The sequence below is a fragment of the Magallana gigas genome, chromosome 9 (assembly GCF_963853765.1).
Source record: "Magallana gigas chromosome 9, xbMagGiga1.1, whole genome shotgun sequence".
Taxonomy (NCBI): Eukaryota; Metazoa; Mollusca; class Bivalvia; order Ostreida; family Ostreidae; genus Magallana; species Magallana gigas.
Window position 1 is genome coordinate 13038989 of NC_088861.1, and position 26943 is coordinate 13065931.

The 26943-nt window shown below is 34.2% G+C and overlaps 1 protein-coding gene across 6 annotated transcripts in view; it reads left to right on the forward strand.

Annotated features, from left to right (window-relative positions):
• Positions 1 to 26943, forward strand: part of LOC105321999 (syntaxin-binding protein 5) — a 59355-nt gene that overhangs the window by 25788 nt on the left and 6624 nt on the right. Inside the window, exons 8-24 of one of the 6 annotated variants that reach the window (XM_066072334.1) lie at positions 61 to 184; positions 5767 to 5842; positions 6286 to 6440; positions 8170 to 8393; positions 9037 to 9104; positions 9503 to 9543; positions 9757 to 10010; positions 11014 to 11172; positions 12566 to 12735; positions 15504 to 15592; positions 15687 to 15707; positions 16174 to 16280; positions 17108 to 18023; positions 20965 to 20988; positions 21859 to 21978; positions 25718 to 25840; positions 26188 to 26316. In XM_066072334.1, the coding sequence (XP_065928406.1) occupies positions 61 to 184; positions 5767 to 5842; positions 6286 to 6440; positions 8170 to 8393; positions 9037 to 9104; positions 9503 to 9543; positions 9757 to 10010; positions 11014 to 11172; positions 12566 to 12735; positions 15504 to 15592; positions 15687 to 15707; positions 16174 to 16280; positions 17108 to 18023; positions 20965 to 20988; positions 21859 to 21978; positions 25718 to 25840; positions 26188 to 26316 (2800 nt within the window). Of the gene's footprint in view, positions 1 to 60; positions 185 to 5766; positions 5843 to 6285; positions 6441 to 8169; positions 8394 to 9036; positions 9105 to 9502; positions 9544 to 9756; positions 10011 to 11013; positions 11173 to 12565; positions 12736 to 15503; positions 15593 to 15686; positions 15708 to 16173; positions 16281 to 17107; positions 18024 to 18732; positions 18890 to 20964; positions 20989 to 21858; positions 21979 to 25717; positions 25841 to 26187; positions 26317 to 26943 lie in introns of all 6 variants that reach the window. The other 5 variants (XM_066072337.1, XM_066072336.1, XM_066072335.1 and 2 more) reach the window with 5 other exon arrangements.

Below are 26943 nucleotides of genomic sequence, written 5' to 3' on the forward strand. Positions count from 1 at the left end.
TCTGTGTGGGATGGGGCTATGATGCTGTGCACTGAAGGTGTACGCGGTTTTCTATTGCAGGCTCTGCGGTCGGTGTCCTGGCACCACGAAGGAAAGCAGTTCATGTGCAGCCACACGGACGGCAGTCTGACCACCTACAACATCAAGCAGCCGCAGAAACCGGTCAGCGTCATGATGCCACATGGTGAGTGCTGTGGGCATGTTGTAATCGCTTAGTCAACCATTCAATAGTCTTACATAATCATTGCCATGTTCTAACATGGGGTGTGTTGAAGACATGTTGTAATCGCCTAGTCATGACTTTATATAGTCATACATTATCATTAATTATCTCACATGATGAGTGTTGAAGACATGTAGTAATTGCCTAGTCATTACTTTATATAGTTGTACATAATAAATGTCATCATAATACCACATGGTGAGTGTTGAGGATGTTTTCCAATCAGTCAATCAAGACTTTAGTATGGAATTTCAAAGGTTATGTCATGATGATTAAATAATTAACACTGTACAAGTTAAACAAGTTCTAGGAAACTTGTCATAAACCAGATGTTATTAAAATGGTTCATATGATGCTTGTCAATTGCATGATGTCACATGATTTCTATCATTGTTGTCAAAAGCATGATGTCAATGGCTTGATGTCACATGATTTCTATCATAGTTGTCAAAGGCATGATGTCAATGGCATGATGTCACATGATTTCTATCATAGTTGTCAAAGGCATGATGTCACATGATTTCTATCATAGTTGTCAACGGCATGATGTCAATGGCATGATGACACATGATTCTGACATAGTTGTCAAAGGTATGATGTCAATGGCATGATGTCACATGATTTCTATCATAGTTGTTAAAGGCATGATGTTAATTACATGATGCCACATGATTTCTATCATAGTTGTCAAAGGCATGATGTCAATGGCATGATGTCACACGATTTCTATCATAGTTGAAAGTGGTTTGAATGTAGTTATGGCAATTACTTTGTTAGAAATCTGATCAGTGGCAGGATGTCAAATGGTTAGTTTGGGACATGATGGCACTTTACATGTATGATGCAGTTGTTGAGATTTTGTTCTTTGCATTAAATGCTGTGTATATGGTGTTATTGCCACAACAGCCTGTTGTTACACAGTGACACTTACTGGTTTGTTGATGATGATTGTGATGACTGCTTTGTGTTAATGGATTGTGGTAAACACGACTGCTTCAAGGGTTCTTTGATTGGCACATAGTAGAAATAGATACGGGTACAATCCCCTGAGCTTGAATTTTGAGCACACTGAATGTTGTTTGCTCATCGTGCTAGTCAATTTAGGAGACTTTAACAAATGACAAACTTTTAGGACTCTCTTTGATGTGTTGTGAAGCACTGACTTGGATATGGCAGGTATAAGATTTCAAAAGTTCCAGTAGACTGAGAATTGATTCTCTCTGCAACCATCATGTGATTATATACACACAGAGGCATTACTGACTCAATGTCTCTTTTCTACATTGCATTTTGGCATCAAGTTATGACCTCCATGCATGCAGAAAGGAAAGTATTTGAAAAAAACACACACAAAAAGCAGACCCAGTTCATTTCTCTTGAGAAATGCATAAACAAAACTAATAGAATCCTTATTTTTAAGTCTGCAACTGAATAGGATTGAAGAAAATTACTCCCCCTGTTCCAGTAATGAGCAAAGAAAACCTGAACTTTCTCAGGAGATTTGCAAACACAAAGGTCCAGCCATGTAGCAGATGCTCCCATTGAGCAATTTCAGCACGGTTGTCTGTAAAGCAATGGTAATTGATGGAGGATCTTTAGGTCTTCCTGGTTCATCCAAAGACTAGGCCATCAGGGTAGACCATTAAAAGGAGAATTGATCACGAATCTACACGGCAGTTTCGTTCTATTTTTTTTTTTATAAGAAAAACCACAAAAGCGATAGGTTTTTATAAAATAAAGAAACTTAGTCTTGATTTGTTGCTCTTGGCGGGCCATAAAGTTTATCATCTGAGAGATATTTTCATGACTAGAAGCAGGTTTCAACAATTAATATAAACAAGTGGTTGGTGGAATTGCCATTTGATGATGGAGATCTGAAATTTCATGGGATTCAGCCTTTCATAGAATGATTAAATGTTATTAGTATGTAAGACAAGAAAAAAAAAGCAGAGCCAATGCTATTCTATTATTATGGCATTGTATCGAAAGAAATCTGTTTGCTTCGAAGCTTTAGATTTAAGGAGGAATATTGGACACTTTAAGATATTGGTATGAATGAAAGTACATCATTTTTTATAAATAATCATAGTTAATTAAGATTTGTGATTTAATTTCTTAAATTCCCACATTTGGCCATAGAATAAATATTCTAAGATTGATGTTAATAGAAGCAAAACTTGTATATATTTGAAAAAGAGCTGGACTTGAACTCATGGCAAAGAATTAAGTCATGTCTAACTGTGGTATACTGTTACATATGAAGGCAACATAATTGCACATTTGAATAACTTGCACAGGATGAATGACCATCTTTAAGTCCTCCTTAAAGATAGCTTAAAGGTGTTTAAAGGTAGCTTAAAGACGATCTTTAAGCCACCTTTAAGCTACCTTTAAGCTATATGTATTGCTTAAAGGTGGCTTAAAGAAAGCGTAAAGATGGCTTAAAGGCAGCTTAAAGACTATCTTTAAGCCACCTTTAAGCCACCTTTAAGGACAACTTATAGGTCCTTAATGTCCAAACTTCTTTAAGCCACCTTTAAGCCACCTTTAAGCTACCTTTAAGCCACCTTTAAGCCATTAAAAAAAATTTAATTCAATATTGTGCTTAATTTCCAACAAAATGTATTCACTTTATGAAAGAAAAGGTATTAAAACGGTTTTTGTTCTAGAAAGAAAAATGAAAAAAAAAAACAAAAAAAAAAACGGCCGCGGTGAGAATTGAACCCGGGACCCTTAGTTTACTAGCATCACGACACATCCTCTGCGCCACGGCAACTTACATATTTATAAGTGTTTTTATATCCTATATATCAGTAAATATTGAATCACTGTATTGAATGTGTTTACTTGAAAAGATTTTGACAAACCATTCAGTTTGTAACAATCAATTATATCTAATTTATAAATAACATGCATGCATGTATTTAGAATGAAATACGGAACTTGGTCTTCAGTGAACAAAAATATATTATACCTAAATGGAAACCGTTAGGTTCACTATAGTAGGCTTTCTTAGTTAATAAATTTAAACCGAGTAGATATACGTAATTCATCTAATTTATAGCTATAAAAATGTAAGAAAGAAAATGAAATCATTTCTTTTATTAAATGCATTGATACTATTAGGGTATTTGTTCAATTTCCCGCAATTTCCCGGTTTTCATGATCGCGGCGCCGTTCCAATATGTTTAAATATTTACATGTAATTGTATGTACATGATTTTTAAACTATCAATTCTATAACAAACAAAATTACCAATTACCGGTGACGTATTTACTGCATGTGGCAATTGCAAATGACTTGTACATACAATTGTATGATGTGCCAGGCCGGGTATATTTGACATATTTACCCTTATACATATATTTAAATAATCAACCCCTATTTATGATCACCGGTACATTAATTAATTAGCCTCAAGATTTTACTCTTACATACATGTATCGTTAATTTGTAGACGTAACATATTTGAAACCCAGAGCTAGAATATAATACTTTGAAAATGAATTACAAATGTGAATTAACTTTTATTCACTAGACTTATCGTATACTCGTACATACTAAGATTCAACGCCTTTAGAAACACTGACGTGCACCTGGGCACACGACACACCTGTTGTGTATATCTTGTATATTCTGTGTTAGTTCCAGGGGTTTTCTTAAGTTGGACAAACAATAGACTTTAATTAGATATACACAAACATGCACCTGGGCACACGACACAACTGTTGTGTATATCTTGTATATTCTGTGTTAGTTCCAGGGGTTTTCTTAAGTTGGACAAACAATAGACTCTAATTAGATATACACAAACGAACAAAACTATGTCTAGACAAACAAAGCAGTAATATCCTGCCCGATATAACAAAGGCAGTTGAGAGTCTTTTCATCTTTAACATGTATCTAGCAGATCTAGAGTTAGAAATAATGAAAATTGAAAAAAAAAATACAAACCTTAAACCGATTAACAAATTAAATCATGCATTTTTGGTTCATTATCTTTATTTTGTTTAATAACCAGATGAACTGAGAGAGAGAGAGAGAGAGAGAGAGAGAGAGAGAGAGAGAGAGAGAGAGAGAGAGAGAGATTTTTTTCACCGATTAATTTATAATAGGAAACAAACATACTTTAATTAGTTTTATGCACATATTAAGATACAGAGACTGCGCTCATCCCTACAATAATTTTGAAACCCCCAAAAAATTATAAAGAATTTTATAACGGCAATCTGTGTCCATCGGAGCGGTGCTGATGATAGCGATCTGTGTTTAATGGAGCGACGATTAAAACCGCCTGGAACCCCCCCCCCCCTTCCTTGGAAATTATATTATCACTCGGATGACCCCCTCCCATCTCTATAAAAAAGCTTTTGCATTTAATATATGTTTTTTATTGTTCAGCTTGATCAATATTGACTTAAAGGCCACTTAAAGACAGTGTAAAGGCAGTGTAAAGAGAGCGTAAATGCCACTTAAAGATGCTTAAAGGTGGCTTAAAGGTAGCTTAAAGAAGTTTGGACATTAAGGACCTATAAGCACTTGCTTAAAGGTGACTTAAAGGCGACTTAAAGGCTGTATAGCCTTTAAGCTCCTTTAAGTCACCTTTAAGCCACCTTTAGGGACTTGCTTAAAGATGGTTTTTCGCCCTGTGTTGGATAATTTTTAAAGTATACCACTAAACGAAATAATCAACTGTTTTGTATTGCTCCTTCTTGCTGTGAATGAGTTGAGGCCATAATGCCTCAAAATAAGGATGTGTCACAGAACAGATATGCAAGTACATGTATATAAAGAAGATGCTGCATTAATTTGCATTATAAGGAACTGCTGTATGTGCATAGCTGTAGATTTAAAAATGCTTACAATCAAGCTGCTTTTTTCACAGTGGTTTTTCTTATGGATGGTTCGTTGTTTTTTTTTTCCCCTTTGGAACATATTGGTATTGCTTTTGAATTGAAGCTGCATGTTTTTTTGTTATTCAACCTTCAGGTTGAAGCCATGTTCATAAATCTGTAGAACGCTGAAAGGAGAGTAAGATTAAGACGAGCTGAGAATTAATTTCCTCTAAGGAATATCCCAGCAACAAATTCATGCTTCCTATTGCCACTGAATCAGTTGATTCTACATCATTACGGCGGTGATAAATGGAGAAAACAAGAGGATGACATTGGAGATAGACTGCGTCAACTCGGTGTTAAGGTGGCTCGTCTTAATATAGTTCAGGAAGCCAGCGTTTATTATCAATCTGTGTGATGTGGTTTAAAACAAATAGTGCCATTGACATTTTAATGACTATCTTTGTTGAGGTGCAATTTTCTGTACCGAATAACCGAAGATTGCGGAACAAGCTTCAGCAAACAGAGGCAATTTAAAAAATTGAAATATATTGAGTCATTTGTCTTGATATTCTTAAAACTTAAACTTAAAAGTTTTTAGTAACTGTGTGTTTAGTCATAAAGATTAATTACAGGCCATTAGGGGAAACATAAGGAAGATTAAATTCTTTAACTGTTTATTTATAATTGTATTTACATATTTTCAGCTCAAATGGGCAAAGATGGAAAACTCAACCCTTGTAAACCAATAACCAAAGTCGAATGGAAATCAGTCAAAAATGGGTAAATCTTATGTATATTCACATAGATTAAAAATTTATTTCCCAACTATAAAAACTTTTCCTTAATAGGATAAAGTTCATCTTAGGAATTCAACTTACCTCTTTGCTGGCACATAAGGCTCGAATATAATCAAGTTAATATAAAAGTACAGTCAAACTTCGTTATCTCGAACTAAATGGGACTATTGAAAAACTTCGAGATATTCGAGTATTTGAGATATCAAGGGTAAAATACTTTAAAAAAATAATTGCTTGGGACTTGCAAATCACTTCAATATATCCATTGTATTCGAGACACAGTGTTTGAGATATCAAAATTCAACTGTATTGTTATCTGATGTTATAGTAACTGTTTGAAAATCCAATGTTGAATTTTGTGTTGTTTCATGGGTATATAGTTAGAATTGTTCATATAGTTTTTAATGTTGATGGTTTACCCTGTAGGGAGCCCCTGGTCATCTTCTCGGGAGGGATGTCCTACGACCGAGCGGGAAGGACCCCCAGCATCACGGTCATGAACGGCAAAAGTACGACGGCCCTGGAGATGGAGCACAACATCGTAGACTTTGTGGTGCTGTGTGAAACACCATGGCAAAACGGTAACATCAGGGGACAAATACAGGGAAACCTGGCTACTGTGGTTTCATCAATATTCGTTGAATACAAATTTTCGTGGATTTCGTTGTTAAGTTTAACCATGAAATTAACTGTTCATTAAGTGCAATTTCTTCTAATGATTTGTATTGATAGGGTCATTGGTCATGAATTTAGGTATCCTTGAAACTGCATTTCACCATATCCACGAAAATTGATACCCATGAATATTTAATGAAACCACAGTATACCAACATACTTATAGAGAGTGTTGGCTATACTGTTATACTGATTAAAAAAAGATAGATTTTTGGCTATACTGTTATACTAAAAAAGAGTTTTTTCTACTAAACCATCTTACTAAAGGAGAGCTATACCATCATACCCCTCCCACCCCAGTACTAAAAGGTAGTTTTGGCTGTACTCACACTCTAAAAGAGAGGTGTTGCTATTTTCATTATACTAAAATAGAGTTTTGGCCATACCAACGTACTACAAGAGAGTTAAACTGGCTTTACTATCATACTTGAAGAGAGTTCTTATTGTTTCAAAAAGGACAAGTTTTAGGATACAGGTGCATTGAAAATTCAGATTTGTAGAATTTGAAACTGGAACTGCATGCAATTAGAATAAAATTCAATGTAAACTGGTTGTGCAGATGTTGGTTGGAAGTTACTGTGGAATCATTAATTTTCGTGGGGGCCATTTTTCGTGGATTGCTAAAATTTTACAAGTTCATGGGGACATAATTTTGTGTATTCTTTTAAACCAACAGAGGAAATATGACTTTAATACCCTAATTTATTAATTCGTGGAGGATGTTAATTCATGGATGAGAGGTACCCATGAATTCCATGAAAGTTGAGCCACCACGAAATCTAATGATTCCACAGTAGGTTTTCTCTGTGGAATATCAATCCAATATGAAAATTTGAAAAACAATCAATATGAATTTTTTTTACTGTGATTTATGAAATGGGTATAGTCTACTAATGCATTTTCCATAGGCGGTAATGTTAACGTTAGGATTCATAGCTCAGGCCCTAATTTTCGCTCAGCAACGAGGGACCTCTTGAATGAAAGCTCATCAAATTGTCTCTTTCCTGTTAAAATTTCGTGGTTTGAAGTCAGATTCGTTTTCCGGCAAAATGCATCTGTATTGAAAAACTCTGAAAATGAAAGTGAAAGTAGGGAATTTCTCAGTCTTGGAAAGGGTGTACACCAAACAATTTCAATTCTTTTCTTCAAATGATAATTCAATTTTGACATTTGTTTTTGAAATTGCAAATCCTCTTTTCTGACATGTGTCAAGCATTCTGGTTTAAAATGTCCCAATAAATGTATATATACACTCTGCAAGTATAGTAACTATTTTGCTTAAAGGCACTACTTTGTTAAATAAATTGGTAAATAATTTATGATATACCAATTTATCCATTGGGCATTAATAGGGTCATGAACCCTAATTGTGACCATAGAGACTAAGCAAATTCTTAAACAAGTTTTTTATTGAACAGTTAAAATTATACAGAAAAAACTGTTTAATGATGTGTTAATTAAGTGAAACCAGAAATATCTTAATTGTAATAGCTAAATAGAATATAAGCGATTAACATGATTTATGCAGGGAAATCTAATGTGCATTAATAACTTCAGCTTATAAAATATTTCATAATTTTATACTGGGATGTCTATATATAACTTGTCTAGTAAAAAAATTTATTTTTCCTGCAGACTTCCAGGAGCCCTATGCTATCGTGGTCCTCCTCCAGTACGATCTCGTGGTAGTAGACCTGACCTCCCCCAACTACCCCTGCTTCGAGAACCCCTACCCCATGGACATCCACGAGTCGCCGGTCACTGCGTGCCAGTATTATGCAAACTGCCCGCCCGATCTCATCCCCGCATTCTATTCCGTGGGCTCCTCTCGCCAGAAACGCTCCGGATTCAGTGAAAAGGTCGGCAGTGGGTGGAGTTATTATAATGCTCGATCTCTTTTTTTAATGCAATCTGAAATTCTCTGACATTTATTCTGTGTGCTAAATTATGCAAGAAGTAGGAATCTGATTTATTGGTTATTGAAGAGATAAAGTGTAGTTGTAATTAAAGGATTCGATTCCAGGAAAGTTGTTGAAAAAATCACTAACATGAATTATTTGTGTAGGGATTTTTCTGTGTGTTCATTTGATCAGAATTGATGTATATTGCATGTCAGACAACCGAGATAAAGGTCAAATGTATTTGTTTAAAACAAATGCTTTTCTGATCAGCAGTTGCTGACTTTTTTGCCACACGATTTCCAGATAATGCTGACTAAAAATGTTATGGATAAAGATTTTGGTTAAGATATGTATATATTACTGGAAAGACTGTCCACATAGTTCATGACATTATCTTTAACTTACTAGAGCACATTTGCAATCACGGTATCTTCTATGCACAATAAAAGATTTTCAAGAGCTTTTTATAGCAGAAAGTGTTGCGGACGTGTAAAATATTTATGAATTAATTAAGTTAAAAGATGCTGTTGGCTTGTGCTGGAGGAAATGCTTACTCGATGAATATTTAATTACCATTATTAGGAATGTTTTTATCTTTCAGTCCTGGCCAATCAATGGGGGAGAATGGGGAACATCCACGTGTAGTTACCCCGAGATCTTCATCACCGGGTAAGCCTGTAGATTGGACCTCATTTATCACTTATGGTTGTATTTGTTAATTGTTTATACTCTACCGATTTACGCAGATGTCTACCTCTTTTCAAAATCTGTGCTTTAAAAAAATGCATGAAAAAGGCTGCTGCTCGCAATGTTACTGCTTTTTAGTTCTAAATCTACCTCTTTTTCACCACTGAATGTTTACATGCATGTATGTACACCCTCTTCTTTGACTATAATCAGATAATTAGAAACACATTTAAAAATGTCCACATCTTAATATTTTATTCCGATTGAAAGACGGCAACTTTATCGTTCTTCAAATTTCTTCATGTGTTATAAGTATGTTTACACTTGATTTTTCTATGAAATAAAGACTTAATGATCTATAAAATGTATTTGTTTTGTAGACATGCTGATGGGTCAATAAAGTTTTGGGATGCTTCTTCAGGTATTGCTCAAATATTTGCTTGAAAAACTAAGATAAATAAAAACTTTATAAACAAAATTATATTCGTGCCGTCTTGTCGATTTCTCCTTCAAATATTTTTGATTGTTTTTCTGTCAAAAATTTATATACATGTATATTTAATATTTATATCCAGCAATTTATGATAAGAAATTCAGAGTCCTAACTGAATAGTACGTTTTCTTTTTGTTTCAGTGACATTACAAGTGTTATATAAACTAAAAACTGCCAAAATATTTGAGAAACCAAAAAAGAGAGAGGAATCTCGCAGTGAAAACCGTGACAGTGTGGGGGACAACCAGAAAAATGGATCGGAGTCGCTGGACCCCGACCCTCTGGCCGTGTATTTAATACATTTGTGTACCGAGTCTAGGATACTGTGCTTCGCGGGGGCCACTCATTTAGTGCTATGTAGATTTTCCAAACAGGAATTAAATGTGGAAGTGCAGGTAAACTTGGATTTTTTTTAGTAATAAAAACTTCATTACCGGTGTCATATAATATTTTGAACCCTGCGATATATTGAACCCAGGTTCAATATTTCGCGGTATCAGAATATCATCTGACATCAGTACTATTTATATGAGAGTTAATTTGCTATTGTATTTACATTACATATTTTAATTTTATATAGAGATATTTGAATTTCTTTTTATTACGAGTGATAAGCTGATTTGTTTTTGTATTCGACTACTCTTGAATATGATCATGTGTCAGTAGCATTTCATAGATAAATTAATGGGTTTGAATGGCATGCTGCTGAGAAGGAAGTAATACTGATTTCATGTTAAGATTTAGAAAAGAAAATTTTAATGATAAATAGTAAATATTAGTGTCTTGCTGAATTAAGAATTTAATGGGAAAAAAATCAAGCTGGGGGAACTTAAGACTTTTTATTTTTTGATACCTGTAGTTATTACATGTATATGTAAGTGTGAATGGTGCATTGTGATGAACATATGTGCACAGATTTAATCTTCAGGTCAGGGATTTGAGTTTCAGTGTGTTTTTATAGACCAAGGATTATAAAATAAAGGAAACAATTAGAGATGAACGAAGAAAGGAAACTAATTCCATGTTCTTTTGCCTACAATTATGGATTATGTGTACAATTACACATGATTAAGACAGAAATTGATATCTTGCATTATTCATCAATCATGTCCATTGATTTCATATAGATGATGAAATTGGTAGCTACACTATGTAAACTTTGTCCTCAATTTGTAACAACAAAAGAAATATCAATGATAAAATGTTTCACAGATTTTTTTCTTCATTTTTTTCAAATCTATTTGTGTTTTCTCATTAATGATTGATATAGAATTTGATATATGCGACTTGCATTCAGTTCTAGACGAGAATATAGATTTTGAAATTAATCATTCAATTGCTAATATTGTTATTATTATGAAAGACAAAAGAAATGACATTTTTTGCCTTGCATTGCAGAGTTTAGAGTTTTCCATTATTTATCATGACATTTTGGATGACATGGAGTCCCCGGACATCGATAACCATTATCGGCCGAGTCTGGGGGTCGTAGGTCAAATACAGAGTGGAAGTAGGGAGTCATACTCAAGCAACGCCTCCGACCACAGCACCACCAAGGTACAGAGAGAGAGAGAGAGAGATCAGAGAGAGAGGTTGGAGGTCAGAGAGAGAGAGAGAGAGAGAGAGAGAGAGAGAGAGAGATCAGAGAGAGAGAGAGAGAGAGAGGTTGGAGGTCAGAGAGAGAAAGGGTAAGAGAAGAGAGAGAGAGAGAGACACTTCAAACAAAACTTACCCGTAGTGTGTTTTCTTATCATTTAATGTGAATTTGTAGTGGGTCAGAATTTTCAAAATTTTGAATTTTTTTGAGAAGGATGGATAGTTTTTTTATTACATTTATAATGGTTTACCTGTAAAGGAAGTTGCAACACAGAAAATTTCGAAATGAAAGGTTTAGATAGAAGATACAACATGGAAACACATTTCCATCATTGTTTGAGGTTCTTCATAGTTAAGTGAAAGTAAAAGTGAAGGTTTTTTGTTGAAGTTGTTGGCTGCTGTTGCTTCAGCATCAAACCTGCCTTTAATATGGAGTATAACATGAATTGAATCTGTAAATATTGATGAGATGAGAATTCCGTGCTTTGATCATAGGGAGCGAGATACTATATGCACTTCTGACATACCCTCCCACACCGCTTTAAGGCTAACTTTCCCAAGATTGATGTGCTCTTTCATTTGCACATTGACATGAATGTGTCCCAGTACCATCCTTGATATGCCTTAGTCACAAAAGGAACAGTATTGACCCCAAAATAGAGATGTGGTGGAAGTTATTCAGAATTGATTTGCTTTACAATTTGTCAGGCCATCAAGCTTTGAGATGTTTACATTGTTTCTGAAATGTTTATTTTACATAAACACCACATTAAATGCCATCAGCATTGTTTTTCTCCATCTCATACACTTTACTCATGAAAAAGGGGGTATACATGTAGCTGCTTTGAAGTTATATTTTGCACTTTTGTTTACTGTGAACTTAATATGACCTTGTACAGGTCTATGTGAATGGCTGAAAGAATCTTCAAAGTTGCTTGATGTATTTAATGAGTTATTGAGCTGTGTGAGTGATATTATTGTTTGAAACATGAAAATGAAACTTTGTATGTTTAATGAGGGACAGATCAAATGTTATAGAACAGAATTGTATCATTTGTGCTATTCTAGCTGCTTAAAGATTAAAAGATGGGAATATCATGATTTTTTGTAATGCTCAGTGAATACTTTAATGAATTTTTAATGTTATTATTCTAAAGTCCTACCCCTCCCACATAAAAAAAAGCTTATAATAAAAAAAAACCTACGTACCCAATGAAAAACAGTGTTGATGTATTATGTGAAAGAGCTATCATGGCTGATGTAGACTGAATATATCAAGTGTTTAGATATTGTCTCGACCAAGAAAATAAAAAAATATATTTAAAGTGTCTAATTATTTATTTATTTGTTGTAGAATGAGATGTGGACGGCGGTCAAGGTGCGGACAGGAAGTAGAAAATACTCAGCGGGTTACTACCCGGACCTAGTCTGTGTCCTACAGTGGCTGGACAACAAGGAGCCCGGGGAGGGCAAGGAACACCCGGGCAATATCACCTTTATATCCATGAACTCTTCATACGGCCTGTAAGTCTATGTACTTTATGCCCTGTAAGTTTTAAAGTACCCAATGAACTCTTCTTAGGGTCTGTGAGTTTATTACTATATGAACTCCTCATACAGCCTGTAAATTTACAAGTAGTCCATAAGCTCCTCATACAGCTTGTAAGTTTTCATGTTAATTTTCTCCATAAACTCCTCATACAACATGATAATCTTACAAAAAAGGTGTCTACATCACTTCCTTTTATTGCCTGTGAGTTTACAAGAATCTCTATGAAATTTTCTTACATCCTTGTAAGCATGCAAGTATCTCTATGAACCCCTTTTGTGGCCAGTAAGATTACAAGTATCTGTATGAATCATCTAATGAGCTTTTAGTTTAAATTTATTTCAATGAACTCTTTAATTGCCTGTAAGTTTAGAAGTGTCTCGCTACGAAATCTTCTTACTGCCTGTAAGTTTACAAGTATCTCTACGAACTCCTCATATGGCCAGTAAGTTTCTAAGAATTTCTATGAACTCTTATTGCCTGTAAATTTACATTAATCTCTAAGAATTTGTATGGCCTGCATGTTTACTAGTATTTCTATGAGCATCTCTTACACCATATAAGTCTAATGGCCTGTAACTGCTCTTACAGGCTGTAAGTATCTGTGTAAACTCCTTTTACTGCAGTAAGTTTATTGATCTATGAAATCTTCTTACATGTATAAACTGTGTAAAGTGTAATGATTTGTATACGTTTAGAATCGGTGAACTCTTGGCCTTTAAAACTACTCTTTACATCTGTGAACTCTTCAGATAGCCCTTAAGTTCATTTAGTATGACTTTATGAACTCTTCATCTGTGAGCTCTAATATGACTTATGTCTTAAATAAATGAACCTTCTTCATGTGATTCATAAATTACTGTAAACCGATTTTTATTCGCGGCGACTTTATTTCGCGATTAACTGCCAATAAACTGGTTCGCGACGACAAATGTTCGCGACCAAGCCCTATCCAGACCTGTATTGTTATAAAAACTATAGACAAAGGATTGATTCGCAGCAAGAAATATTCGCGACGACAAGGTTCGCTAACCTCGCAAAAATTTCTCGCACGCGAATAAAAGTTGGTTTACAGTAACCTAGTGCTGAAACGAATACCATAAATCAGTATTCGAATATTCGTGAGTGCTATTCGATTCGTATTTGAATATTCGTAGACGTCATAGAGAATGTATTAAGCATATATGATAGTTTGTATTACTAAGTGGGTGTATGTGTAGACTGCTTAAACATGTCAGTTCGAAGTTGACACCTAATGCATGCATGAGTATCCATTGAATTGGGTGCGCATTTAATTTTTAAGGAAATAATAATATACTGATTTTTAAAAATTTTCCATCAACTACAATCAAAAGATTTATTACTTCCTTAATAATATACTGCAGTCCTGACTCCTGGATGAGACCGATACGTAACTTCGTAAGTCAGTCCAAATATTTCCGCCATGTTTGATATAGTATTAAACAGAAAACTGATAACGCTCATAACTCCGGAAATGTTCTGTTTATTTAAAAAAAAATAATAATTATATCGAGGTATCTTTTAAAAAAAGCTTTCGATGTACCTTTCGATATTAACTCTCCGTAGCTCACACTCGTTCAAACAGTTAAGCAATTTTTTTCTTCAGCGTCTGACATGAATTGAAAAATCCAGAATGTTTGTCTCCGTTCGATGTAAACCCTGCTTTTACTTTCAAGGTAAACACGCATGGCGGAATAGTCTATTACTGGGTTAAGTAATAGACTCTACCAAACATGGCTGTCATAGATGGCTTTATATTTACTTTCGTTCCGAGTAAAATGAAATAACACGATGCTGCATAGTTTACAGTGCTTGATATGGGTGTTTAACATGTGATCGAATATTCGAATGCTAAATATACATTCGAATATTAGAAATTTACTATTCATTCGCGAATATTCGAACATTCGTTTCAGCACTACAGTAACCATCATCTCTTAAGTTGAACTAATGCTTTGACCATTTTTGTGAACGATATCTCAAAAGCCCCTTGGCCCTTTTTTGGTCAAATTTGTCACAGAATATCCTTTACATAGAGGCTTACTTCCTCTGTGGAAGTAAGGATGTGCCCTCAAAGCAAGGGAGATAATAACGAAACGTAAACAACTAGTTTTTGTTGAAAAATCATCTCATTAATCATTTGGTAGAAAATTATCTTGCATATTATTACACATAAAATGAGGATATGGTGGAGATTTACTGTATACAGGGTTTTTTCACCACGTGATTTTGCCCTTTATCGCTTGTAATGGGTTTGCCCTGTCTTGAATTCCCCCAGTCAAAGTCATGTATAAAAAGAGATAATTTGAGACATTGGAATTGGCCCAGTCTTGAATTCGCCTGCTGACAAAATGGGCGAAAGGGGCAAACATTAAACGGGGGCAAATATTTCCCTGCATACAGTAATTTTTCAAGATATTGCATTCATTACAGGGTGTTGTATATAGATCATTTCAAAGTTAACCTAAAATGACATTTGTTTAAATTAAAATTATTCCTCTCCCCTGTAAGAACTAGGATCATCGAAATAATGTTGTTGGGTGATACATTTTATGACTGGGAATTCCTTGACCCAAAAGTAGGTCACTTAACTTCTTTTTGAATTTTGCAGGATTTAATATATGTTTTGGATGCATAATAGTGAGCAATATGAGGCTAAGGATCATTAAACTTGGTTACCAAATGTTTGGCTCTAACATATATCCAAAAAAAATTCTTTCAGATTGGCCTTTGGCAATGAGTCTGGTTTGGCTATAGTAGACTATGTCCAGAGAACCTGCCTGCTTAACTTGGGGACGCCAGATCTTTACGGTAAGGGAAACCCAGCCCAGGGCTGTATTTGTGTAGAGATGCTTGATCCATAAATGACATGAACTTGCAAATTAATTTAATTACTTTTAATTAGTTTTTAATAGTTACACTGAAGGTATGTAGCTCACCATTTGATTATTTTTCTTCATCGTTAATTAACACTGTTTATAGAGGATTTTAAGTTCCCTATCTAATTCTGAAATTAGTTTTATTATTATCATTCACAATTTTTTTTTAGAATTCACAATATTTCAATTTACAAATCGACACAGAATCAGTTGAATTTTTGTTTTTGATAATGAAATGTGGATTTTTTTTTCCCATACTGATGGGACATTATAGTGTTGATACTGTGTTTGTTTTATTGTTGCCAAAATATGGCACAATGATTGAAGATGGTGAACTATTTAAGCATGTTGAATATCACCACTTTTTATGAACCTTACTACTAAGTTGGAATTTGTAACAAACAGACATATGATTGATAAAAGATCTATTTGAAAAAGAAAAAAAACGTTCTTTGATGATAAGTTATCTAAGTAGCAATTTCAGAGGCTCATGACTAATGTAATTTTTATCAGGTTCAATGGACCCTTACAACCGAGGACCAAGGTCACCCAGGAACAAGCGGTTCCCCACGGACGGGTCAGGCACAGAGGATGGGGCGCGATCGCCGACCAATGATCAGGTGGGTGTCCTGCTCAGGTTCACTCTGACTCTTTGAGGGAAAAGTTTTTCAAGGGCAAATTCCACTTAAGTTTAATGCATAAAGTGTTAATTTGTGAAGAAAATCTAGATTGTATTGATTTTATTGAAAACAAAGTACGATTTCCAGTTACTGTTCTTTAATTGTGATAAAATGATATGTATTTCTATATGAATGTTCATCTTGCTTATGTATTGTCTATTTGATCTAACCTGAACAAAAAAGAAAAAACAACATAATACCACTGTTCATTTGTTGTCTTGTCAAATGTTTGTAACGTTCAACTGCTAACATATCGCACAACAATTGTTACACAAATATACAACTATATTGTAATCATATTGTTGTAAGGGGGTATGTATGTATGTCCACATTTTGGTTCAATCATTTCAAACTTTGACCATATCTAAACAGTTTTTTTTTCAAGTGCTTCTTATGATTTTTTTTTTTGGTTTTCAATATTTCAATATTTATACATAAAAGCATAACGCTCAAATTTTGTTTGAATCGTCAAAACTTTCGTTTGATTTATTAAGTGTACAATTGTTTGTGCTATTTTTGCAAGATGGGTTTTTGTCCCCTTAGAAGAAAGTAGTTTTTATTATTTTTGCCCTGAAAAAATTTATTTGGTTTGAGTTTTGATTTTGTTAACATTATGTGATGTCTCTTGCACAATCCTACACATTAATCATACAGGGTTGGGGAGATGACAAGGGAAAGGATAGAGAAAAGATTTCATTTTGTTGCTTTACCATGTTTTTGTTTTGTTCTTTATGTTACGTTTTTCCTGTTTTGCTTCCTGTTTTCAGTCTAGTCCTCCATCAAGTCCTAATTTAATCGTTAAACCCCGGAAAAAACCCTCGCACGAAAAAATAATAGTTCCAATGCAAGCAATTCACGAGCGATTCTCTCAAGAAATTGACGATTCTGTGCACGAGCCAGAGAAAAATAATAATGTTCACGAAGCAATAGAAGTAGGGATACCAGCCGAAGAGTTGGACAATATTGTTAATAATTTGGAGGAGAATTATTATGAGGACGAGATGAAGAATCAGTTAGATAACTTTAGCAAGTCTTCACCGGAAATTCATGTAGAAAGATCAGTTTCTGTTCCAAATCCTCAAACTGAAAGAGAAGAGGGAATCTCCAAGGCATTATCCGAGGGGGCCATTTCTAAAAATTTGAAAAAGAAAGTGGCTTCTAAAACTGTGTCTGATCCCTCTCAAAGGAACAGTCTGCACGCTGAAGTTGACAGCAGTGCTAAAAACAGGCCGAGGTCATCATCTGACCCCGATGCAGACGTGTCAAATCTACAACATGTTGAACAAAATCCTGAACAGAATACTCGACACAAACACAGAAGACTGTCCTTGACGTCTCTGACATTTAAGAAAAACAAGAACAAAAATAAGCATAAGGAAAAACATCCAAGTGACTCGAGCGACGGTCCCGATCAGTCGGGGAAATCTGACGACGAAAGCAAACCGCACCATCCTCCCGGTCATAATGGGCATAGCGACGATCACTCGGATAGCGACATTGACGAACGCCCGCCTCCAAAAAGCTTCCTACGCAGAATGAGTTGCAAAATGAAACACATTATGTTGGGCAATGAGAGAGAAGAGAAAAAGTTCAAAGTAGATATCATTGATTTAACAAATGACCAGGGAAAGTTCTCTTCTGAGAGGGTGTCCGTGGATGAGCTTCAGAATGCAATTTTACCTGGTATGTCAGCCCTTAGATTGCTAAGTACACACAGTTTGAAGTATTCAGCCATTCTGACCATGTTTTTTTTCTTTCTTGCCTTGCAGGGTGAGGCTGCCTTCTTATCAAGCATGTTTAACAATCACCAGATCTGCCGATAAGTCCTTTGCAAAACCTTCTTCTTGTGTAGAGAAAGGGAAAGAACTCGGGTCTACAATGAAATATTTTTTAAGAAACAACCAAACCAAATTTTAAAGATATTTTCAAAATGACCAGATTTCTTTCCCTGACACAGTAGTTAACACGCACGCTTATTGAGTGTTGTCTATAGTATTGCACTAAACACTAATCAAATGGGTTTTCTGCTTCTTTTAGTTTTTGGTTTTTAGCTGTGTTTTTCTGTTTCAGGCACTGTATGTTCCTTAACACAGTAGCGGATGGAATGATTGTTGTAACCAAGACCTTATGTTTAAAGAGGGAGTGGACCTTCAACAAATGTCCTCAGCTTTTATGAGATGATACTGTAACCTCACCATAAAAAAGTCTTCATGCTCTTTTTCAAATATTGTTATCTCTAAAGGACAGTATTTTCTACATTATAAAAGCCTGACTTGTTGAGGTCCATTCCTTGGTTGTGTCTTACCCTTCAGTTTGCTTCTAGAACAAGCTGCCATGTTTTGTTTGTTCACTAATAAGTAGACTAATGATTGAGTGACCCTTTGATTTCTAGATTAACGGTGTTTGTATAAGCCCCACTTGTTCGAAGCCCAGGCGACCACCCCCACCCGAGCTGAGGCGCAGTAAACCCAACCGTCGTCTGCAAAAAGCACAAAGTGCAGCTTCCATTGAGGAGGCCAACAATGGAGGAGGCTCGTTCAGTGGTGGAGGTGTGATAGAGTTTCTGTTGGCCGCCCAGCGTTACTCTTCTGTGATACTATGTCTGAGGGAGCGGGAAGGGGTGTATAATACTGTGTCTGAGGGGGAGGGGAGAAAAGTTAAGGGGGGGGGTCATGCTTTAGGGATGGGTTGATATAAGGATTGCAAATGTTGCTGTCTTCTTAAGGGGTAAAAATTGATGGTGATATATGACTTATACATGTATTCTGTAGTCGTGGCCACTTCAGCTTTTTAAAAATGTTTGTGTGAAGAATCGGAAGGTTGGAGTGATTTTATGGCTCATGAACTATTGTGAGGTCCATATCAGGCTTTTTAACTAAAAATTATTTCAGAAGCAAATTTTATTTAAAAATTGCTCAATACCTTTTTCCATATCATGGAATTACTGTATTGCAAGTTCATGCTAAGGTATTGTAGTCATTTATTGTTATTCCAAAGCATCATTTTAATCATTACAGCAAAAATGAAGAAAATTTGGCAAAACATACAAACAAAATGAGTTGAAAGTATCACAGGAGAGTAGGGCTGGCTGCTTGTCTATAGGCTGTAATATAGGCTGTAAACATGGGTGTTGATTTTACAGTTAGTTGTTGGCTGTAAACTAGTAAAATAAAAGGCATAGTTTGTTGTGTGATATATGATATGGTTAATTGAGGGAAAATATATATTAATATATCTCAAGAAGAATTTCCATCATGATTTAAATAGAAGAAAATATTAAATTTTGTTTGCAATTAAAGAGTTCAAACTAAATCAAATCAAGAATCTTTGCATAAACTGTAAAATTTCATGAAATGTTTGGGTTATTTTGCTTGTCTAGTAGTGATATATTAAGCCAGGTTGTTTACTCACATATCTTTAGCTATCTATTCACAATGTGCAGTGTTTTTTAAATGACTAGTTATTAAGACTTTACAGTGACATAATCATACATGTATTTTGTTTATGGAAAGGGATATTGGGTGGAGTGCAAATTACAAGATCTGTTTCATATTGAAATTAAACTTTTGTTTTAAAAGTTTGAGGCATAAATGCAAAACAAATCTCAATTTGTGTATGACCAAAATTCATTGGAATCAGATTATTCATATTCACCAAAATACCTCAGTATATAAACAAAAATCGACTAATTTTTGCATGATCAGAGCTCATTGGAATCAATTCATGATCATTTAAGTCGTTTTTTTCTCACTTTAATGTGGACACCAAACAATTTTTGCATTGAGATTTCTTGCTATTTCATGAATCAAAATTATGGCAGTCTGAAAAGATTATTTCTAAAATTTGACATAAGTTTTATGTTTGCGCAATGTGCATGAAATGAATTTGCCCACATACACACACAATTTTTTTTCACTTAATCACTTGTCTTGAACAGTCAAAATTTGTGAAAGCAAATGTGCTTGATCAATATGATAAGGAAACAGAGATTTTTTTTTAATTTCAATCATCATTCATGTTGAAACACACACACACACAAATCAAACTGATATGAAGAGGTAGGGGCAATGAGGAATATATTTACTGTATGCCCTTTTATAACATTTATTAATAAGGTGGTATGGGACACCTGTCGATATTAATGTGAATAGAAGTACACAAAAATCAAAATGCTTTCATACCATATAATTTTCAAATTACACAATATTTGACCAAAAAATGTGTTACAAAAATTTTTGTAAAGGTAAAATTTATACAACCCCAAGCGGGATTCGAATTCATGACTTACAGATTCGTAAACTTTCTAACCCATTGATCTACAGTTAGGTCACAATTTCTGGATGGAAAACATAAAAAAATATACTAGATTTTATTTTTCATTTCGATCGGATATACGTCACAATATGTAGCAGTAGGAGTCCCATACCACCTTCACATTTTGATTTTAAATTCATAAACTATTGAGATCTTGGATTACATTTGTCAACATTTCTTTGGGCAAAATTGATACCTTAGTGCCCCTCATTCTTTGTAAATGCAGTTTATAAAATATTTCATCATGTTATATTTTTTTACTTATCATGATTACAACATGTTAATCTATAATCGCATATATTTGCATTAGTTTTCCTTAAACCTGAGAGCTGTGGTGAGTCTGAATGAACACATTAAGTGTTCTTTATTCATCATTTTTTTCTTCAAAATTTTTCAGTGCACTTTATTTAAAAAAAAATCTTTTAAAATTAATTTTTTTTTTTTTTTTTTATATTTCCCCTTTGGAAAATGAATTTTATCCATAACTAAAATAAAATCAATGCATGAAATTTTTTTTATTGTCAATTTCTTTTTCTTCTTTCAAAATTTTTTTCTATCATTTTGGATATTTATTAATTACTCTCAATATCTTCCTTCAAATGTGAACTAGCTGTGAGCGAAAATGGTATAATCATGGACTTGAAGTTTGCAAAAAGAAAGAAAATTTAGCTCTTGAATTTATGGAAGTTGATCACAGCAAACTAACAGCTGTAGGGTTCAGCCATTACATTCCTTCATTGGGTCTTGACAATTTAACAATATAGATAAACTTATGTACATGTATGTATGTCTTTTTGCAGTGTTTTTCATTTGATGTATTAATATTTTTTTTCCAAGGTGTGCTGCAGAGATTAAATTCTTTTTAAATTTTCAAAGTGGACGTAGTTTGTTCATGGATATTGTGATTTATAACACTATAATCTAATTTGAATTAAATCTTTTATTAAAATTTTTGATAGATTTTAGATCTTAATGGATTATCTTTCATATATATGTGCGTAAAGAAAATGAACTTTAATTAATGTATCCTATTAAAAAGATTCAGTCATATATTGGAATTTAAATGATATAACAGAAGTATCATTTGTAATATGCTATATAACCTTAACTCTTGCAATGAAATTATGTAGCACCTGAGTACAGTATTAATACAGTGAATTCCTTGTCTTACTAACGCTGTGTGTATTGGATTGCCTCTCCACAGATAGAAACGACACATCCTCTTTCTCGCGGTCCCGGAGCTCCAGTATGTCCAGTCTGGATAACGTGTCCAAGGAAGCCATCCAATCGCTGGTCTTCTCTGATTCCTATACCGGCAAAACAGGTACTGCTGTCGAAATTTGTCTCGTTGATTTATCTCTAGTTATTTTTGCAGCGAAATTTATGCAATAATCACAAAGAAAAAATAATCATGATTTCATATAGTAACTTTGTCAAAGGGTGGTAACTCTAAAGAAAATGTTATATTAATTTCAGGATACCATCATGATTTTTTTTTAAAGGAATAGGCTATAGAATAAATTAAATGAAAAAGAGTTATCTCTCTTGTCAAGATGTATCATTTACCTTAAAGGTTGATTATGCTTAATAGCAGATGTACATTGGTATACCTTTGCAAGATTACTGTGGAATCATTATGATTCGTGGGGGCCAATTTTCGTGGATTGCTTAAATTTTACAGGTTCGTGGGGAGGTAATTTCGTGTATTCTCTTATACCTTCGAAAGGAAATATGATTCTATTACCCTAATTTATCAGTTCGTGTAGGATGTTAATTCCTGGATGAGAGGTACCCACGAATTCCACGAAAATTGAGCCAGCACAAAATCTAATGATTCCACAGTAATAATACTGGGGAACCAGTACTAAATGCAAAGAACCAAATTTCACTGAGAAATTGCTAACATGCATGGTATGAAATGGCAATGATTGGAGGCTTGAATTATTAAGGATCTAGTACTAAAGTCTTATCTCTGGCATTCTAACTACAAGATTGCTGTGTATTGTTACAGATAACTTTACCTGTCTGTATATTGTTACAGATAACTTTACCTGTCCTATGTATTGTGACAGATAACTTTACCTGTATGTATATTATTACAGGTAACTTTACCTATCTGTGTATTGTTACAGATAACTTTACCTGTCTGTATATTATTACAGATAACTTTACCTGTCTGTTATTGTAACAGACAACTTTACCTGTCTGTGTATTGTTACAGATAACTTAACCTGTCTGTATATTGTTACAGATAACTTTACCTGTCTGTTATTGTAACAGACAACTTTACCTGTCTGTGTATTGTTACAGATAACTTACCTGTCCTATGTATGTATATTGTTACAGATAACTTTACCTGTCCTGTGTATTGTTACAGATAACTTTACCTGTCTGTATATTGTTACAGATAACTTTACCTGTTTGTATATTGTTACAGATAACTTTACCTGTCTGTATATTGTTACAGATAACTCTCTCTGTGTATTGTTACAGATAACACCACCTGTCTGAATATTGTTACAGATAACTTTACCTATCTGTATATTGTTACAGATAACTCTCTCAGTATATTGTTACAGATAACTTTACCTGTCTGTATATTGTTACAGATAAATTTACCTGTCTTTTGTATTGTTACAGATAACTTTACCTGTCTGTATATTACAGATAATTTACCTGTCTGTATATTGTTACAGATAACTTTACCTGTCTGTATATTGTTACAGATAACTTTACCTATCTGTATATTGTTACAGATAACTTCACCTGTATGTATATTATTACAGGTAACTTTACCTATCTGTGTATTGTTACAGATAACTTTACCTGTCTGTATATTGTTACAGATAACTTTACCTGTCTGTATATTGTTTCAGATAACTTTACCTGTCTGTATATTGTTACAGATAACTTTACCTGTATGTATATTATTACAGGTAACTTTACCTATCTGTGTATTGTTACAGATAACTTTACCTGTCTGTATATATTGTTACAGATAACTTTACCTGTCCTGTGTATTATAACAGATAACTTAACCTGTCTGTATATTATTATACCCCCCGCAAACGAAGTTTGGGGGGGTATATAGGAATCACCTTGTCCGTCTGTCCGTCCGTCTGTCCGTCAGTCTGTCCGTCCGTCTGTCCGTCTGTCCGTCCGTCTGTCTGTGCAATCGTGTCTGGTCCATATCTTTTGTATGGAGAAACATTGGAAGTTCTTACTTCATACAATGATTGCTTATGATCTAAGGGTGTGTCATGACCTTGACCCAAGGTCATTCGGGCAAGGTCAAGGTCACTGGCAGAAAAAATACAAAAATTCGTGTCCGGTCCATATCTTTCGTATGGAGAAACATTGGGAGTTCTTACTTCACACAAAGATTGCTTATGACCTATGGTGTGGCATGACCTTGACCCAAGGTCATTAAGGCAAGATCAAGGTCACTGGCAGAAAAAGTGCAAAATTTTTGTCCGGCCAATATCTTTCTTATGAAGAAACATTGGATGTTCTTAATTCACACAAAGATTACTTATGACCTAAGGATGTGTCATGACCTTGATCCAAGGTCATTTGGGCAAGGTCAAGGTCGTTGGGAAAAAAAGTGCAAAATTCGTGTCCGGTCATTATCTTTCTTATGGAGAAGCATTGAATGTTCTAACTTAACACAAATATTGCTTAGGACCAAAGGGTGTGTCATGACCTTGACCCAAGGTCACTGGCAGAAAAAGAGCAAAATTCGTGTCTGGTCATTATCTTTCTTATGGAGAAGCATTGAATGTTCTTACTTCACACAAATATTGCTTATGACCAACAGTTATAAAAAAATAGAGCAGTTGTTATTTAAAGAAATAGACGGTGAAATAGATTCATCCAATATTTTCTATAATTTGAAAAATACACGCATTATGATTTTTATCTTAGCGGGGGGTATCAATTGTGAGCTTGCTCACAGTACATCTAGTTACAGATAACTTTACCTGTCTGTATATTATTACAGACAACTTTACCTGTCTGTGTATTGTTACAGATAACTTAACCTGTCTGTATATTGTTACAGATAACTTTACCTGTCTGTTATTGTAACAGACAACTTTACCTGTCTGTGTATTGTTACAGATAACTTACCTGTCCTATGTCTGTAACTTTACCTGTCTGTATATTGTTACAGATAACTCTCTCTGTGTATTGTTACAGATAACACCACCTGTCTGAATATTGTTACAGATAACTTTACCTATCTGTATATTGTTACAGATAACTCTCTCAGTATATTGTTACAGATAACTTTACCTGTCTGTATATTGTTACAGATAAATTTACCTGTCTTTTGTATTGTTACAGATAACTTTATCTGTCTGTATATTACAGATAATTTACCTGTCTGTATATTGTTACAGATAACTTTACCTGTCTGTATATTGTTACAGATAACTTTACCTATCTGTATATTGTTACAGATAACTTCACCTGTCTGTATATTGTTACAGATAACTTCACCTGTCTGTATATTATGGATAACTTTACCTATCTGTATATTGTTACAGATAACTTTACCTGTCTGTATATTGTTACAGATAACTTTATCTGCATATTGTTACAGATAACTTTATCTGTCTGTATATTACAGATTACTTTACCTGTCTGTATATTGTTACAGATAACTTTACCTGTCTTTTGAATTGTTACAGATAACTTTACCTGTCTTTTGAATTGTTACAGATAACTTTACCTGTCCTGTGTATTGTTACAGATAACCTTTACCTGTGCTATGTATTATTACAGATAACTTTACCTGTGCTATGTATTGTTACAGATAACTTTACATGTCCTGTGTATTGTTACATATAACTTAACATGTCCTGTGTATTGTTACAGATAACTTTACCTGTCTGTATATTGTTACAGATAACTTTACATGTCCTGTGTATTGTTACAGATAACTTTACCTGTCTGTGTATTGTTACAGATAACTTTACCTGTCTGTGTATTGTTACAGATAATCTTTACCTGTCCTATGTATTGTTACAGATAACCTTTACCTGTCCTATGTATTGTTACAGATAACTTTACCTGTCCGTGCCTGTGGGTGGGGACCAGTTTGGGGTCGGTGATTGTGATAGTTCTGAATCTACCTCCTCCAGGACAACAGCGGCTGGACCAGCCTGTCATTGTGTCCCCAAGTGGTACGTTTTACACAGGTCCTCCATTGCTCTTTTTGGTAAAGAGATATCAACACATGTACTATACAATGTATGAGGATTTTTTTTTATTGAAATCTTTAATAAAGAGAGTGAGAGTGAAAGAAAGAGAGAGAGAGTTGATCAATTTTATGTTTTGATAATAAGTTAAACATTTTTGAGTTAGTAATGAAAATTTTCTTAATAAGACGCTTATTAATTATTGTATATTTCATTAAAGTGTCATGTAAATTATACAGCGATAGAAAGATGAAGATAGAGACAATATGATTTCTTTATTTGTTCTATTGAAGTTTTATCATTTTCAAGATGTTTCCTCATCTGCTCTGCAGGTACAATGTTTAGGTTAAAAGGAGCAATACTCACAATGTCTTTCCTGGACTGTAACGGGGTGCTAATTCCGAGTGTGTCTGAGCCGTGGCGAGAAAACCCAAACAAGGAGAAAGAGAAACAGACATACAGTGAGTCACTAACACATGTCGCCGTCTAGTACAATGTACCTTACATAATGGCAAAGGGATTTTATTATGTTGGATGAAAGTCTAGTACCTTAATTAAAGGCAAATGGATTTTAATATGTTGGATGAAAGTCTAGTACCTTAATTAAAGGCAAAGGGATTTTAATATGTTGGATGAAAGTCTAGTACCTTAATTAAAGGCAAAGGGATTTTAATATGTTGGATGAAAGTCTAGTACCTTAATTAAAGGCAAAGGGATTTTAATATATTTGATGAAAGTCTGATAAATTTTCATAAAACCAAATTAGCACTTTCACGGCAATGACTTGTAAATTGTGTTAGCTCAGAAATGTGAATAAACTAATTAATTAGGCTGTCTAGTCTTATATCAATATGGAAATTCCTATAGGCAGTTTTGTATTTCACGATTTGTCATTTTTAGAAAGCGATAATTTTGATGGTACTGAGTGCATGTTGTAAAGTTTATGTGAACTACCTTTATAAAAGTATTATATAAACCTCAAAAAAAAAATTCTCTACACATAACTGGATTATATTGGGAATGTCCACAGAAAAAAAATAGTTGTACAGTATTCATTTCTCTCAAGGATTTTAAGCAGAGAAAGTCAT